General features: G+C 54.9%; 4 protein-coding genes across 4 annotated transcripts; 3 read left to right on the forward strand and 1 right to left on the reverse strand.

The window, feature by feature from the left end:
- Positions 1–516: 516 nt before the first annotated feature.
- Positions 517–3,340, forward strand: AYO21_07523 (hypothetical protein; the record flags this gene model as incomplete). The annotated part of the gene is made up of 2 exons (XM_022657478.1): positions 517–1,608; positions 1,712–3,340. 2 exons carry the CDS (start codon positions 517–519, stop codon positions 3,338–3,340), a joined length of 2,721 nt encoding a protein of 906 aa, XP_022510249.1.
- A 499-nt stretch (positions 3,341–3,839) lies between these two features.
- AYO21_07524 (hypothetical protein) lies at positions 3,840–5,633 on the reverse strand (the record flags this gene model as incomplete). Its single annotated transcript, XM_022657479.1, has 1 exon — positions 3,840–5,633. One exon carries the CDS (start codon positions 5,631–5,633, stop codon positions 3,840–3,842), a length of 1,794 nt encoding a protein of 597 aa, XP_022510250.1.
- Positions 5,634–7,280: 1,647 nt separating this feature from the next.
- AYO21_07525 (hypothetical protein) lies at positions 7,281–8,408 on the forward strand (the record flags this gene model as incomplete). Its single annotated transcript, XM_022657480.1, has 2 exons — positions 7,281–7,372; positions 7,472–8,408. The coding sequence occupies 2 exons, from the start codon at positions 7,281–7,283 to the stop codon at positions 8,406–8,408; spliced, it is 1,029 nt and encodes a 342-aa protein (XP_022510251.1).
- Positions 8,409–9,288: 880 nt separating this feature from the next.
- On the forward strand, positions 9,289–10,526 carry AYO21_07526 (hypothetical protein; the record flags this gene model as incomplete). The annotated part of the gene is made up of 3 exons (XM_022657481.1): positions 9,289–9,294; positions 9,347–9,430; positions 9,513–10,526. The coding sequence occupies 3 exons, from the start codon at positions 9,289–9,291 to the stop codon at positions 10,524–10,526; spliced, it is 1,104 nt and encodes a 367-aa protein (XP_022510252.1).
- Positions 10,527–11,843: the final 1,317 nt, after the last annotated feature.

The following is an 11,843-nucleotide window of genomic DNA, read 5'->3' on the forward strand; positions in this document are numbered from 1 at the left end:
AGTCAAGCATAGACGAAAAGATCCCCGGCAGCGGTGAGGCGTCTGGTGTCCACGTTCAGACACCCTGAGAAGTGCAGGCTTGGCAGGGGTAGGTTACCGTTTCACCAACCGCTATGCACTCTATCGTTGTACCCTGTGACAGGCTCTGGACCGCATTATTGGACACATACGCTCACACTTGCCCTAAACCATTTCTTCCTTTGCTCACACCCTCCACCCTCCCCATCCTCCTGGCGCTTTGTGTGACGAGAGCAAATCCGTCAACAGAATCACCGCATTGACCCGGCCAGCCGCCACCCTATCCCCGGGGCTCTTTTGCTCTTTTCCAGTTCCACTCCTCCTGTTTCTGTCTCAACAACTCTTCAAGTCATATTGGGTCGACTATTTCACAACCAATTTGTGACCTTTTCGCAACCTGTCCGCAAACCTATTCGCGGTCAACCCCCAATCTACCTTACTCTCGATCGCACCGTACTCTTTCCTACATGTCCCTCTTAGACGACGACGAAGAGGAAAATGAATATGTTTGCATATCATGAGAATGCCGCTGGCGGCGAGGAACCTGTAAGCTCTGTCGCAAACACACCCCTTGAGCCCACTGGCCTCGGTGACATTGCGGTATTCATTGGTCATATTCAGGGCCGGGAAGCAGAAAGATTTATCGAACTTAACCAAGAGCACATCTGGAACCCGCCTCGCAGGGGTACATCGCAAGATAATGACGACGAGACTGACGATGAGGAGTCGGAACCATGGCGGGGACAGATGCATGCCGCTATTTCCCTCGACGGTCCCATACTGTGTCATTCCTTTCCAAAGCCTTCCAAAAGGTCAAACGGCTGGCGCCACGGCGCAGAGACAAGGAGATCAAGAGAAAAAGGCGAGAGGCCGTGCGACATGGTGTATCCCCTCAACGCCAAAAGTGGTATCAGCAGCTCGATGTTTCGCATCGACTTTGCGCCTAACCCCGAAAAGAAGCCTACCCCAAGAATCACCCCGGAGATGCGCCACCCCCAACCCCCCATCCGCATCGAGAGGGGAACAAACACTCTCAGGAGAGGCCTAGGTCATAGCGAGATTCTTGACCAGCCGGCGAAGATATATCTCAACGACAACGACCCCGAGTGTCTGAGTTTTTGGGTGTGGTCACCTACCCGCAATGCGGCCGAACAGAAGGTGTTCATCGAACACATCAAGGCCTTGTATAATCGGGGGAATTGCCTGGACGAAACACACTTTCCAGGCGTTACATCCGCTGGCGGGTCCACCATGGCCCCGTCGCGTGCGGGCTACGAGACACGGACAGGACTGACTGGCACGGTATACCAGATTGACGGCGAACTGATTTCACACGGTTCTTTCAGAGACGTGTACCCTGTCAAAATCATCGGTCAACCCGTTTCCAACCTAGTCATGCCAAAGCAGACCGCCACCCAGAAACGACTGGCCGAGATGCTGAAAAAAGAGGCCGGAAAGTACCAAGTCAAACCCCCTCAACTGAGGCTCGTCGCAAAAGTGGTCAGACTAAAAGGAGATGATAGTCAATCGATGCAGGACTATAGAGAAATGCTGGAAAAAGAAGCCGAGTTTGTACAAAGCCACCCGCATGTGAGTATAACCGTCTCTCGTCCTATTTTTCCTGCTTGCGACCCTCGAGCGGATGCGCACCCTCTGGGCTGGTCCCTTACTGACGCGATTGTGTTTTCGCCAGTTTCACATCAACACAATCTACGACATAGCCTACAAGCCCGGAGCTGATGACAGACCGTGGCTCATCGAACAACGCCAGGACTACTGCCTCGACGACGAGTGGCTACCCCTGACTATCGACAAGCCGGACGTGGCCAAGCAAATCATTTGCGGCTTAAAGCACATACACGACCACGATTCGATACATCGCGACATGAAGCCGGCCAATATAATGCTGGAGCTCGTAGAGTTCCACGCCGACGGCCTTGATCTGGGCCGATGGGTCGTCAAATTCACTGATCATGGCATGGTGGCGTCTACTGACCACATGGTGGAGGGAAGGTGTGGGTCACCCTGGCACTGCGCCCCTGAGGTCCTGGATTCCAAGCGTTACAGCAAGCCAGCCGACATCTTCTCTACCGGCGTCGTGCTTTTGTGTATGTTTGCCGAATACGACCCCAACCGCCAGCGATCCAGCTGGTCGCCGTCCTCGTCTTCCGATGTACGACAATGGATGATCGAAGAAGTTGGTCCAATCATCGAGAAGAGATGCCCTCAGGAATACCGGGTTCTGCTCAAGGGAATGCTTGAAAAGAGGCCAAAGGCACGGTGGAACGTGGACAAGTGCCTGGATTTCCTGCTGAGAGGGGACCAAAGCAAAACACGCGACAGTAGCTTCTTGATTGCTCCGACGTTACCTTGGACAACAGAGCCCTTTACAGAGGAACAGAAACAAGAGAGTCTCATGAGAAAGGAGGAAGCGCTCAGGCGCGATGGGGTGGTGGAGTCCGACGACGGGCTGTCTGAGAGTGATAGAACCGTCACCCCAGGAGCTCCAGGTCCACTCGCAGACGACAGAGTTCTGGAGGACAACGGGCCGGCGACGCCCAAACTCACTCGCCCGATGCGGCTACCCGTCACGCCTTGCCAGGGGCTCGCAGGAGAAGACGCACTACCTTCCGCGACCTGCACACCCGTTTTTGGCGACGGGGCTCCGGTTCGAGCCGTCAAGCAAGTGACAGCTCAGCCGGCATCTTACGATTTCAGCGTCATCTGGGATTGGCACGACCCAGCGGGAGTGAACGGCTCTGGGATTCGCTGGAGCACCCTTCCACCGCCTCGAGCACCCACGAGCGAATTCTCCAAACCGCGTCCGAAGCCTGGGCTACACCTCGGACTTACCGACTTGAACTGGCGTTTCAATCCGTACCCACAGACCAAGGCAGAAATGTTTTCGCCATCACGGCAGTTGACCAAGAATATGACAAACATGATTCAGAACGTCGAGGGTGAGGACTCCGAGGCAGAGACGGAGATATTGGACGGAAACGAAGAACCTGAGGCATTATCCGACACCCGTGACGACAACGATTCAGAGGCAGAGACCGAGAGGAATGTTGAAGACAGAGGACCTGAAGCACCACATTTGAGCCGCAGAGTGGCCCGAACGAATGCGCCGACCAACAACGATCACGAGAACGCGGCACCGGACGACTACATGCCCAGATTCCTTCAGGAGCTGGCTCGAAACAGGAAGCGCAGAGCCTTGGTTTCGACACAGGCCAACAAGAGAAATAGAAACGGACTCTACATTTCCTTTTCCAAGGAAGTCAGCTTGGGCAATGGCCGTCGGGCAAGGGTGATCCGCTGAGTGCAGACCTGGGCATTTTTTGCACAACGATTTATGGCATTACGTAGAGGGCACAATGTAGGCGTTCATCACACATTGCTATTCGTGTAAATGGTATAATATCTATCGTGGTTTGGAGATTGGAGCATGCGATGTGTTATTTATTGGCACTTGGTTACCATTACCATCTTCCTGGCAGGATTCTGTCGTGCTTTTTGCTCTGCCATTTTGGCCTCGGTAGACTTGGACTTGGCTCCCCCGCAGCGCAGGCCAATGACGCCTGTGCACATAACTTGTTCAGGACAAACGGGGCGTAATCAGGCCATGCTGCCGCTGCTGCCGATCGGCAACCCCTTTCTTCGAGAGATAAGTAGTATATTATTTGAAGAAATACAAGGAGATGACGATGAATAACATTATCCTTCGGAAATAAGAGTCCCAATTGACAAACATAAAGGAGAACGGGCAGCATGATAACACAAGGTTGTCTGCCCATATATAGAGCCAGCTCATGGAGCAGCTATGGAATGGATGGGCGCTTGGAAGCACCACCAGTGAGAAGTCCCGCGGGGTTCGTAAAGTCCATCATGCGGCGGTTCTTGCTATCCTGTCCGGGTCCTCGGGTGGCGATCTCGGCCTTTGCACCTAGAAGCAACGAGCTCACGTCGAGCTCAAGAGCCTTCACCCCGCCGAAGAGCCGCATCACCTGCTCGATGTCGTCCTTATTGGCGGCTCTGGCGGGGGTGATCTTCTCGATATCGCTAATCAGGTTGTTGATGGCATCCATGTCGTCATACACCAGGGTCTTGTAGTCGTTGATCCGCTCGCGAGCGCCAGATAGGAAGGCGCGAACCCCGTCAACGGCGCGGTTGGCAGCCGGCGCGCTGTCGAGATTGGCTACGCGACCGAAGACTTCCTCGAGGATGCGGACGAAGACGGAGTACTTATCGCGCCCGAGCTCCTCGATCATGGCGTGCGTATTGGCGAGACTGTAGCCCCGCAGCGCGGCGTTGTCCTTGGCCTGTTGGTCGTTGATAGCCCTCTGAGCATCCAGCTCGTCCTGGCGCAGGGCTGCGAGGCGGCGCTCCTTGACCGCTTCGGCCTCCAGCTCCTTCGCACGGTCGTGCAGCCTCTGGATGGTGACCTCCTGGTCGCGAATGGCCTGCGAGAGACCGCTGCCGCGGGTCTTCATCGACTTGATCCGGCGCTGCAGGCTCTCGGTGAGCTCCTTGTGGTGGGCGGCGTCGCGCTCAGCCGCCGCCAGGGCCACCTGGAAGTCCTTCTGGCGTTTCTGTTCGGCGCTGATGTCACTCTCGAGTTTGTCATGGTGCATCTGCTCTGCCAGCACCATCGCCTCCTGTTCTTTGATCTTGTTCCCGAGGCGCGCGATCTCCTTGCGCATCAGCTCCTCGGCGGCGGCGGTCGCTTGAGCCGTCTCCTTGGCCACCTGCTTGGCCTTGGCCTGAGTCTTTCTATGCTTCGCGCTGGCGCTGGCGCGGGCCTTTTTGTTCTTGTCCAAGTCGTTCAACAGCTGTTTGTTGAGCGAGTCGCGGGCCTCGACCAGGCTGGCCGACGTCTGCTTGATGGCTTTGATCTCCTTGCCGCTCTTGAGGAGTTTGTACTCGAGGGTCTTTTGGCGGTGCTCGGCGACGCTCACGTTGGCCCGGGCCGTGGCGAGCTGCTTGGTGAGCGCGTCCTGCTTCGACTCGTCATCCTTCGTCCTCTCGTCGACGAAGCGCTGGAGATTGGCCAAATTGTCCCGAAGCTCGCGTGACTCTGAGCTCGCTGAGTTGAGTTGGGTTTGGAAGAAGCCCTCCATGTTCTGGAATGCGGCGTGGGACGCGGCCCTGCCCTCGGCCGAATGGCTCTCGATAAAGGCGATGTGTCCGTGCATGCCGTGGATGTATCGATCGCGGCCGACCACCTCCTCCCACGCGTGCTCCGCCTGGACGAAGGCGTTGTAGGACTGCGCCTGCAGGTCCATCACTTGGTCTTGCAGCATGCTAATCTCCATCTGGAGGCCCTCGTTGTGCCGATGGACGGCATCGGTGTCCCATCGTCCCTCGACGAGCTCTTGTCGGAGTGTCCCGTTCTGTTGATCGATGGTCGCCGCGCTGCTCTTGCCCTCATCGATGCGTTGCTGAAGCGTCTCGTGCTCGCGTCGGGCGGCATTGAGCTCGCTCTGCAGCCCGGCAACCTTTTCCTGAAGCCCTTCTTTCTCTTTCTTTTCGACTTCAAGGCTATCTGTGAGGAACTCGACTTGCCTGTTGATACCGGCAATGATCTCTTCGGGCTTTAACGCTTTCATCGACATGGCTGGACTAGGGGAGGTGAGAGTTAGGGCGGCGGTGGGAGTCAAGATACCGTGTACGACTCAACGGCGGTGGAGGTATTGGAGGAGGAGGGACGCCTCTAGCGTAGAAAAATAGTGGCGGCGTCGGAGGTATGAGCAAAGTAGGTGTTGATTTCCCGAAGCTTATGGTACACTGGTGAAGCGTAGAGGTGGTAGGTAGGCGAAGGGAGCATCGGATTTGTCTACTTTGTAGGTGCAAGGTCCAACTTCTTATGGCGGGAAGTCCTGCCCGTAAAAAAAAAAAGGAGTCCATCCCGATTCCTGAAAAAAGGCGTCCAAAGTGGCTCTCGCATGAATGGGTGCATGCTGTGAGTGGGCGGTTGCACGTCATCCAGGGATAAGTAAGGCGCGTGGGTTAGGCATCCACGACTGGTACGCGCATTAGCGTGTTTTCGCTGTGTGTTATTTTTGGTGGAACGGGTCTGCGCATGGGTCCACCTAAACTGCACCTGTCTGGGTGCTACGCCTGTCAAGTCACGCAGTGTTCTAGCTGACCCACAAGCTAGTCGTCAAATTCCAGCCGTCCCTTATGCAAGTGCGCTCACCGCTTTTCCAGGGCTGTCCATGTACAAAGGTGGATCACCGAACCCGTGTCTTGGCATCCCATCGGACGTCAGCTGCGCCAGCTGCGGCTGAGCGACGCCTTGTGTGTTGGTCGGGCTGTTACTCACTAGGTAACTATGTCCTGCCCCTGCTCGGCCCCGACCTTCATCTTCTCGGTCACTGTGTGAATACACCCCGTGCGCTCATGTGCAAAGATGACCGCTCTTGTCGCACCCGTCGGACTCTTCTCCCTCTGAGCCCTTGTGAGGACGTTGCTAAGCTAGTCGCTCTCTCTCACGGCGGCTGAAGGGTAGGTCTCCTTGCACGCGACATTAGGGGCGACTGCGCTGGGTCCGACCGTTTCGATGGGACCGACGACGTTCCCGAGGCGTGTGCAATAGCGCAATCTTCAGTTGATCACGGATGAGGCATGATGGTTCCGGAATCTGAATATGTGATTAGCGAGGCGTGGTGCGTCTGGACTCTCTCTTTGGTAATAATTCCTAATACGGAAGCTGAGGTCCTCAAAAGGGAAGTCGGTGTCTTTTTCGTCTCCCACCAAAAACGAAGGTTGCCTTTTTTCTCGGCATACGGGACATCGTCATGTGTTGGCCTTGGATCACGACGCACCTAGGCTTGAACTCCATCAGGGTCCTGAGACCATGGTCCCTGACGTAAGTGGAACAACTTGATTTGTTAGGTAAGGAAATCTATCTAGCACACCTGCGGAATTGTTGTGTAACGCAAGGGAAATTATTCGGCTGACCTTCCCGATAGGGTTAGGGCAACATCCTGCGCTTGGACGCTGTGTGCTGATTTTCCCTTGCCGTGTTTGACTCCTATCAATCACTCGATCACTTGGACACGGGGCTCATTGCAGCACTGCTCTAGGAAAGTCACGGCTTTTACCTCAGATGACTTTGAAGCTATGCTAACGATCAATCAAGACACGGCGTAGCAGCCCGATCGACAGAGAATAGTCATTGAGTGTATCGACAAGAAAATTCATCGAGAGGTATCCCAGGCCAACGATCAGGCCAAAAGCGCAATTGTCACCCCCCCCAGATGTCAGGCTTCAATGACACCACGACGTCAGGTCCCGGAGAACAACTCGAGCTCATGAAAAGACCTCAGGTTCTTCCTGGTCAGGGCTATGCGTGCGATGCGTGCAGGAGAAGAAAGACGAAGTGTGATAAGACAAAGAATTGCAGCAATTGCATAAGGCTGAAGTTAGTGTGCACCTTTGGTCATGTCAGGACTTCGAGAAAGCACAGGAAGCACCTCAAGTCGGCAGATGACTTCCAAGCGATGACTTTGAACTTCTGGGCGATGGAGGCGGACGAGTCCGTGGGTTCCCCGACCACGAACTCCAACGGCGTTAAGATCGATAAGGGAACGACACCAGTCGAGGTATCAGGAAACTCAGCCCCTGGCTGGATGCCACCCACTAACACCCTCATTACCGTACCAGCCAACTATACCAACGTGGTCGGCCCCAACTATTCTCAATACCATGACCAGAGGCGTGTCTACGAGTGCGGCCCTGACGCAAACGGCACCCTGGCGACAAGCTTCAACAGAGAACCGTACGCCCGCGATCCATCCTCAGTGCCATACCCGGTGAACACGCATCCAGCTCCTCCTCCTTTGGACGTCGCAGCAGGACAAGGCAGCTACGTCGTCACGGACGCCAGAGAGGCTCCCTACGATGAACAGAAATCGGCCTACGGTTACAACCCTGGACCGAGTGTTACCGCCCCGATTAGCTCCAGCACAGCGCCGTACAGTCCTGGGACCCCAGAGTCATTGCCGACGGAACAACATCCTCAGTGTCGCGCCTGTGGAGGTTTCGTCAACTCAGGCCTAGCTTCCGGCATTGAATCATCAGCCTTCGCTTTGTTACAAGCCTACGTCATGTCCGGGATTACTGTGCCTCGCGACTACCTGCCTCACCTCCAGAAACTCGCCCTGACGAATCCCCAAGGCTATCTCGCAGCTCTGTCTTGTTATATACAGTCTGGATACGGCCGAGCCATTTCATTGCAGCACTCGATGACAAGGAACAGGCCCGTTGGAGGTTGGAGTGCTCCATACGACCAAGTGTCAGACGCGTACACAGTAAGGAGGGACGCGGTAGCCGGGAGCCACCCGCAATTCGCAGCATCGGCAGAGTCCAAATTGGTTACAGGTTAACCCTCTGCGTCATCTACGATGTACAGGAGCGCAGTACATGTATTCAGTGGTTTGTGAAGGATTTTACGTCGTTCCTAGCATGCAATTTTCTTTTGTCCTTTTTTGTCTGAATTCTTGTAATTTTTAATGCCGTTTTTCTCTTCGTCCTTGTATTTACATGATGGATGCGTAATTGAGCGCTCGAGTTTTATTGCATGATGCGATACAGGCACGGGTTGTGCGGGTCGGCTCGTTGTCGACAACGGCAAACCGGAGGAAAGCGCACAGGGGCTTCTTAGCAGGCCTGGTTTGAAGAAAAAAAAAAAAAAAAAAGGCGGTGTGCGTCGTCTGTCAATCACAGAACTAGCCTGTGCCAGGTGGGGCTAGCCCAGGGGTCAGACGTGGGAAAAAGCAAATGTTGTCAGGTGTGGGACAAAAGGTTCTGCACAGGAGGGGTCAGGCGTCCAAGTTAGGCGTAAATTCGCTTACGTATGATTAATTACCAGCGTCTTCCCGTGCTCATCCCAGCCACTCCCAAAGCTGGTTTCCCACCCATTGTGTTTTTGTCTCTCTCACTTTCCGATTGTCTCTTCCATAACAAACTGCTGCTCGCTTATCCATTGTGTTCTTCTTGTCACTTGAAGCGTGCCCATGTTTAATTATGGCGATGACCACTATGCCGGGCCATTGTTCGCACCAGTGAATCATCAATTTGCAGGACAAATTGAACCTCCAGGTGAGTCATGTTGGCCTGTGAACCTTGCCGCAGAAGACCGTACCATCATCTAACCAGCTGATTGTGACTGAACTCAAGGTGAAATGCGATATTTCGATTTCCAGAGCCAGCCGTATGACGTACCGCCCGAGCCCGAGATATATAAAAGGCCCCGGAGGAGATGCAATGAGTGTAGACGGAACATAGTGAGGTGTGACGGAAGAAAACTTTGTGGATTTTGCAGGACGCGCAACTTGGACTGCAGCAACGGGGATCGGTCCGGGAGAACAAGCATCGCGTGCAAAGCGTGTCGGCGGAGAAAGTCAAAGTGCGATGGACAAAGGCCATGTCAAGCTTGCCAGGCACGCAAATCGCCGTGCAACTACCTTGGCAAACTTCGCCGCTCGCAGGCTTGGAAAGAAAAGTTGGGCGCGTTGGGGGATGTGATGATTTCGATTGTACACACGTCGGTGCCCAAGAGTCCCTCCTCACACCACTTCTCCTTGCCTGTTGTGGAGTGGCCCGCGAACTACGACGACCCCTTCCTCAAAGATATTTTCGACCACCCCGGTGACTATGGCGCTCTTCAACTCGTGCCCCTCATCAAGCTGTTGGAATCATATCGCTTGATCGACGACGCACTGGAGCATACTCGTGAGCAGGCGGTGAACGCTGTCGTGTGCAAGATTCAGGCGGCGGTGTTGGAATCATTAGCACAACCCCCCAACAATGATGGCGACGGCGACTCCGTCGTGGCGACAACCGAAGACATTCCTGACAGCGGGATCTCTGAACAGGTACCTGTCGATGGATTCTCTGAACGGCAGCCTGTCGATGAACCCGGCGCTGACGCAAATACAACCGTGCCGACTTACCCAACAACCACTGCGCCGCCTTTGCCGCCGTGTCCACCCACCACGAGCGCGTATCAAGCCCATCCTCCTGTTGATGTCGCACAGCCCATATCGAACTGGAATCACTGCTGGTTTGGACCGATTCAGGAGAATATCAAAGTCTGGAATAATTACCACGGCACCGCAGCACCAGCGCCATCAACCCCAGTCACCATTGCCACCACCAGCCCATCACAGGATGCCGCTCTTCTTGGAACACCCCAGCAGATCGGGACGTCTCAGCTGATCGGCGCGCATGCGCAGGCAATCGCCCATCAGCAGCAATACGACCTTCAACAGCGATATTTCCAGCAGTTCGCGGCCACAACACCCTCTTACTTCTTGTCCAATCAACCCTTGTCCAACTTTGTTGATCCTAACCTCACACCAGCAGGATTCTGGAACAGCGAGACTTCGACAGCGTTCCCTCAAGGTGTTCCCCAAGATGGGCCCGGATTCCCAGGAGGCGACTTTTCTCGGCAATCGTTCGTTCCCGTCGTCGGTTTCGAAAATGGGAGGCCGCATCCTTGATGCACTCGTCCAGGATCCACCACGGTCCACCACTGTCATTCTTGTCTCTTTCCTTCGTCTCCTGTCAAGGTGTCAGCTTGTGTGCATAGCCAATACCATGGATTGTCCACGATAGCTTGTCTTGTACATGTCCGATACAGATTATTATACATGTCCATCAATACACTCTTGTACATGTCCGCCATACATGGGTTGCTGTACATGTCTGTCCATATCTGCCCTTATGGAACTTCTCAATGCAACGTGCGGCATTCTCCACCCGTGCGGGTGGACTGTAGGATACGGTGACCTTTCGTCCGGCAAAGCGTTCGGCGTCTCGTGTGTGTCGGAGTTCGGGGAAGATCAAACGAATGGGCCCTGGTCATGCAGGGAACGGGAACCTGCTGCACCCAGCTCGCGGTCACTTGAGTGATGGGTTTTCCCTTCTTCTCTCTCTGGATCCGGGGTTGGACAGCCCCACGACGCACAGCCGAGCCGCATATTGTGCGCTGAGAGCGGCTGCGAGCCGGTGCGGCGGACTGACATTGAGCCTGCACGCATGTATGTGCACAGCCTCGTTACTGGATCCCAAGAAGCTCAGGCAGCGCGCCTCGGAGGCGCTGTACAATTGTCGGATGGGACACATTGTCCTCCCGTCGTAGAGGGGGTTATACATAGCAAGTTGGCAGTGTGTGATCATCAACCGAATTCAATCGTCCATCTTCCATGCTAAACCACGTGCTCTCAAAGAGCATTCGAAACACTCCCGTCGTAACGCCCTCCATCCACGACCCCGTTATTTCGCAGTGCATTCTCGCGGGTTTCGCTAGTCTTGTCGAGCTCTGACATTTTTTCCCGAAATCAATCTTTCCAAGCTTGCAGGAGCGCAAGGCGAGCAAGCATCCAACCACTTCGTCAGGTGTGTTTGCTGCTCCCTCGTGAACGTCATTGAAACCTCCCACAGACTCCAGAACACGGGTGCCGACAAACAAATTCAGCCAGTGGGATCTCTCATCGCTGACGCACGAGATCATTATTTTTGCGGAAACATGTCTCGACCAGAGTCGCCAACTAACTCCCTGTCCATGCTTGTATTTAGCCTGCCGACCATGTCCTCCGGAAGCACCGCCCTTGCCGATTTAGACGACAGAGTGCCCTTGGACTGTTGACAACGACCGACAACTTTCGACGACGAGGCAGGACCTTGTGCAATGTTTTGGTCCTTGTCAGCCCACCCAAGCGCGAGCAACGCGAGCTTTTCGTTGTGGCAGCCTGCCAAGTCTGCCTTGGGCTGCCCAGTTGGGGGGGGGGGGGGGGGGGAGATCGTGCTGCAAGGGG

Source organism: Fonsecaea monophora, assembly GCF_001642475.1.
Source record: "Fonsecaea monophora strain CBS 269.37 chromosome Unknown Scaff58, whole genome shotgun sequence".
NCBI classification, from domain to species: Eukaryota; Fungi; Ascomycota; class Eurotiomycetes; order Chaetothyriales; family Herpotrichiellaceae; genus Fonsecaea; species Fonsecaea monophora.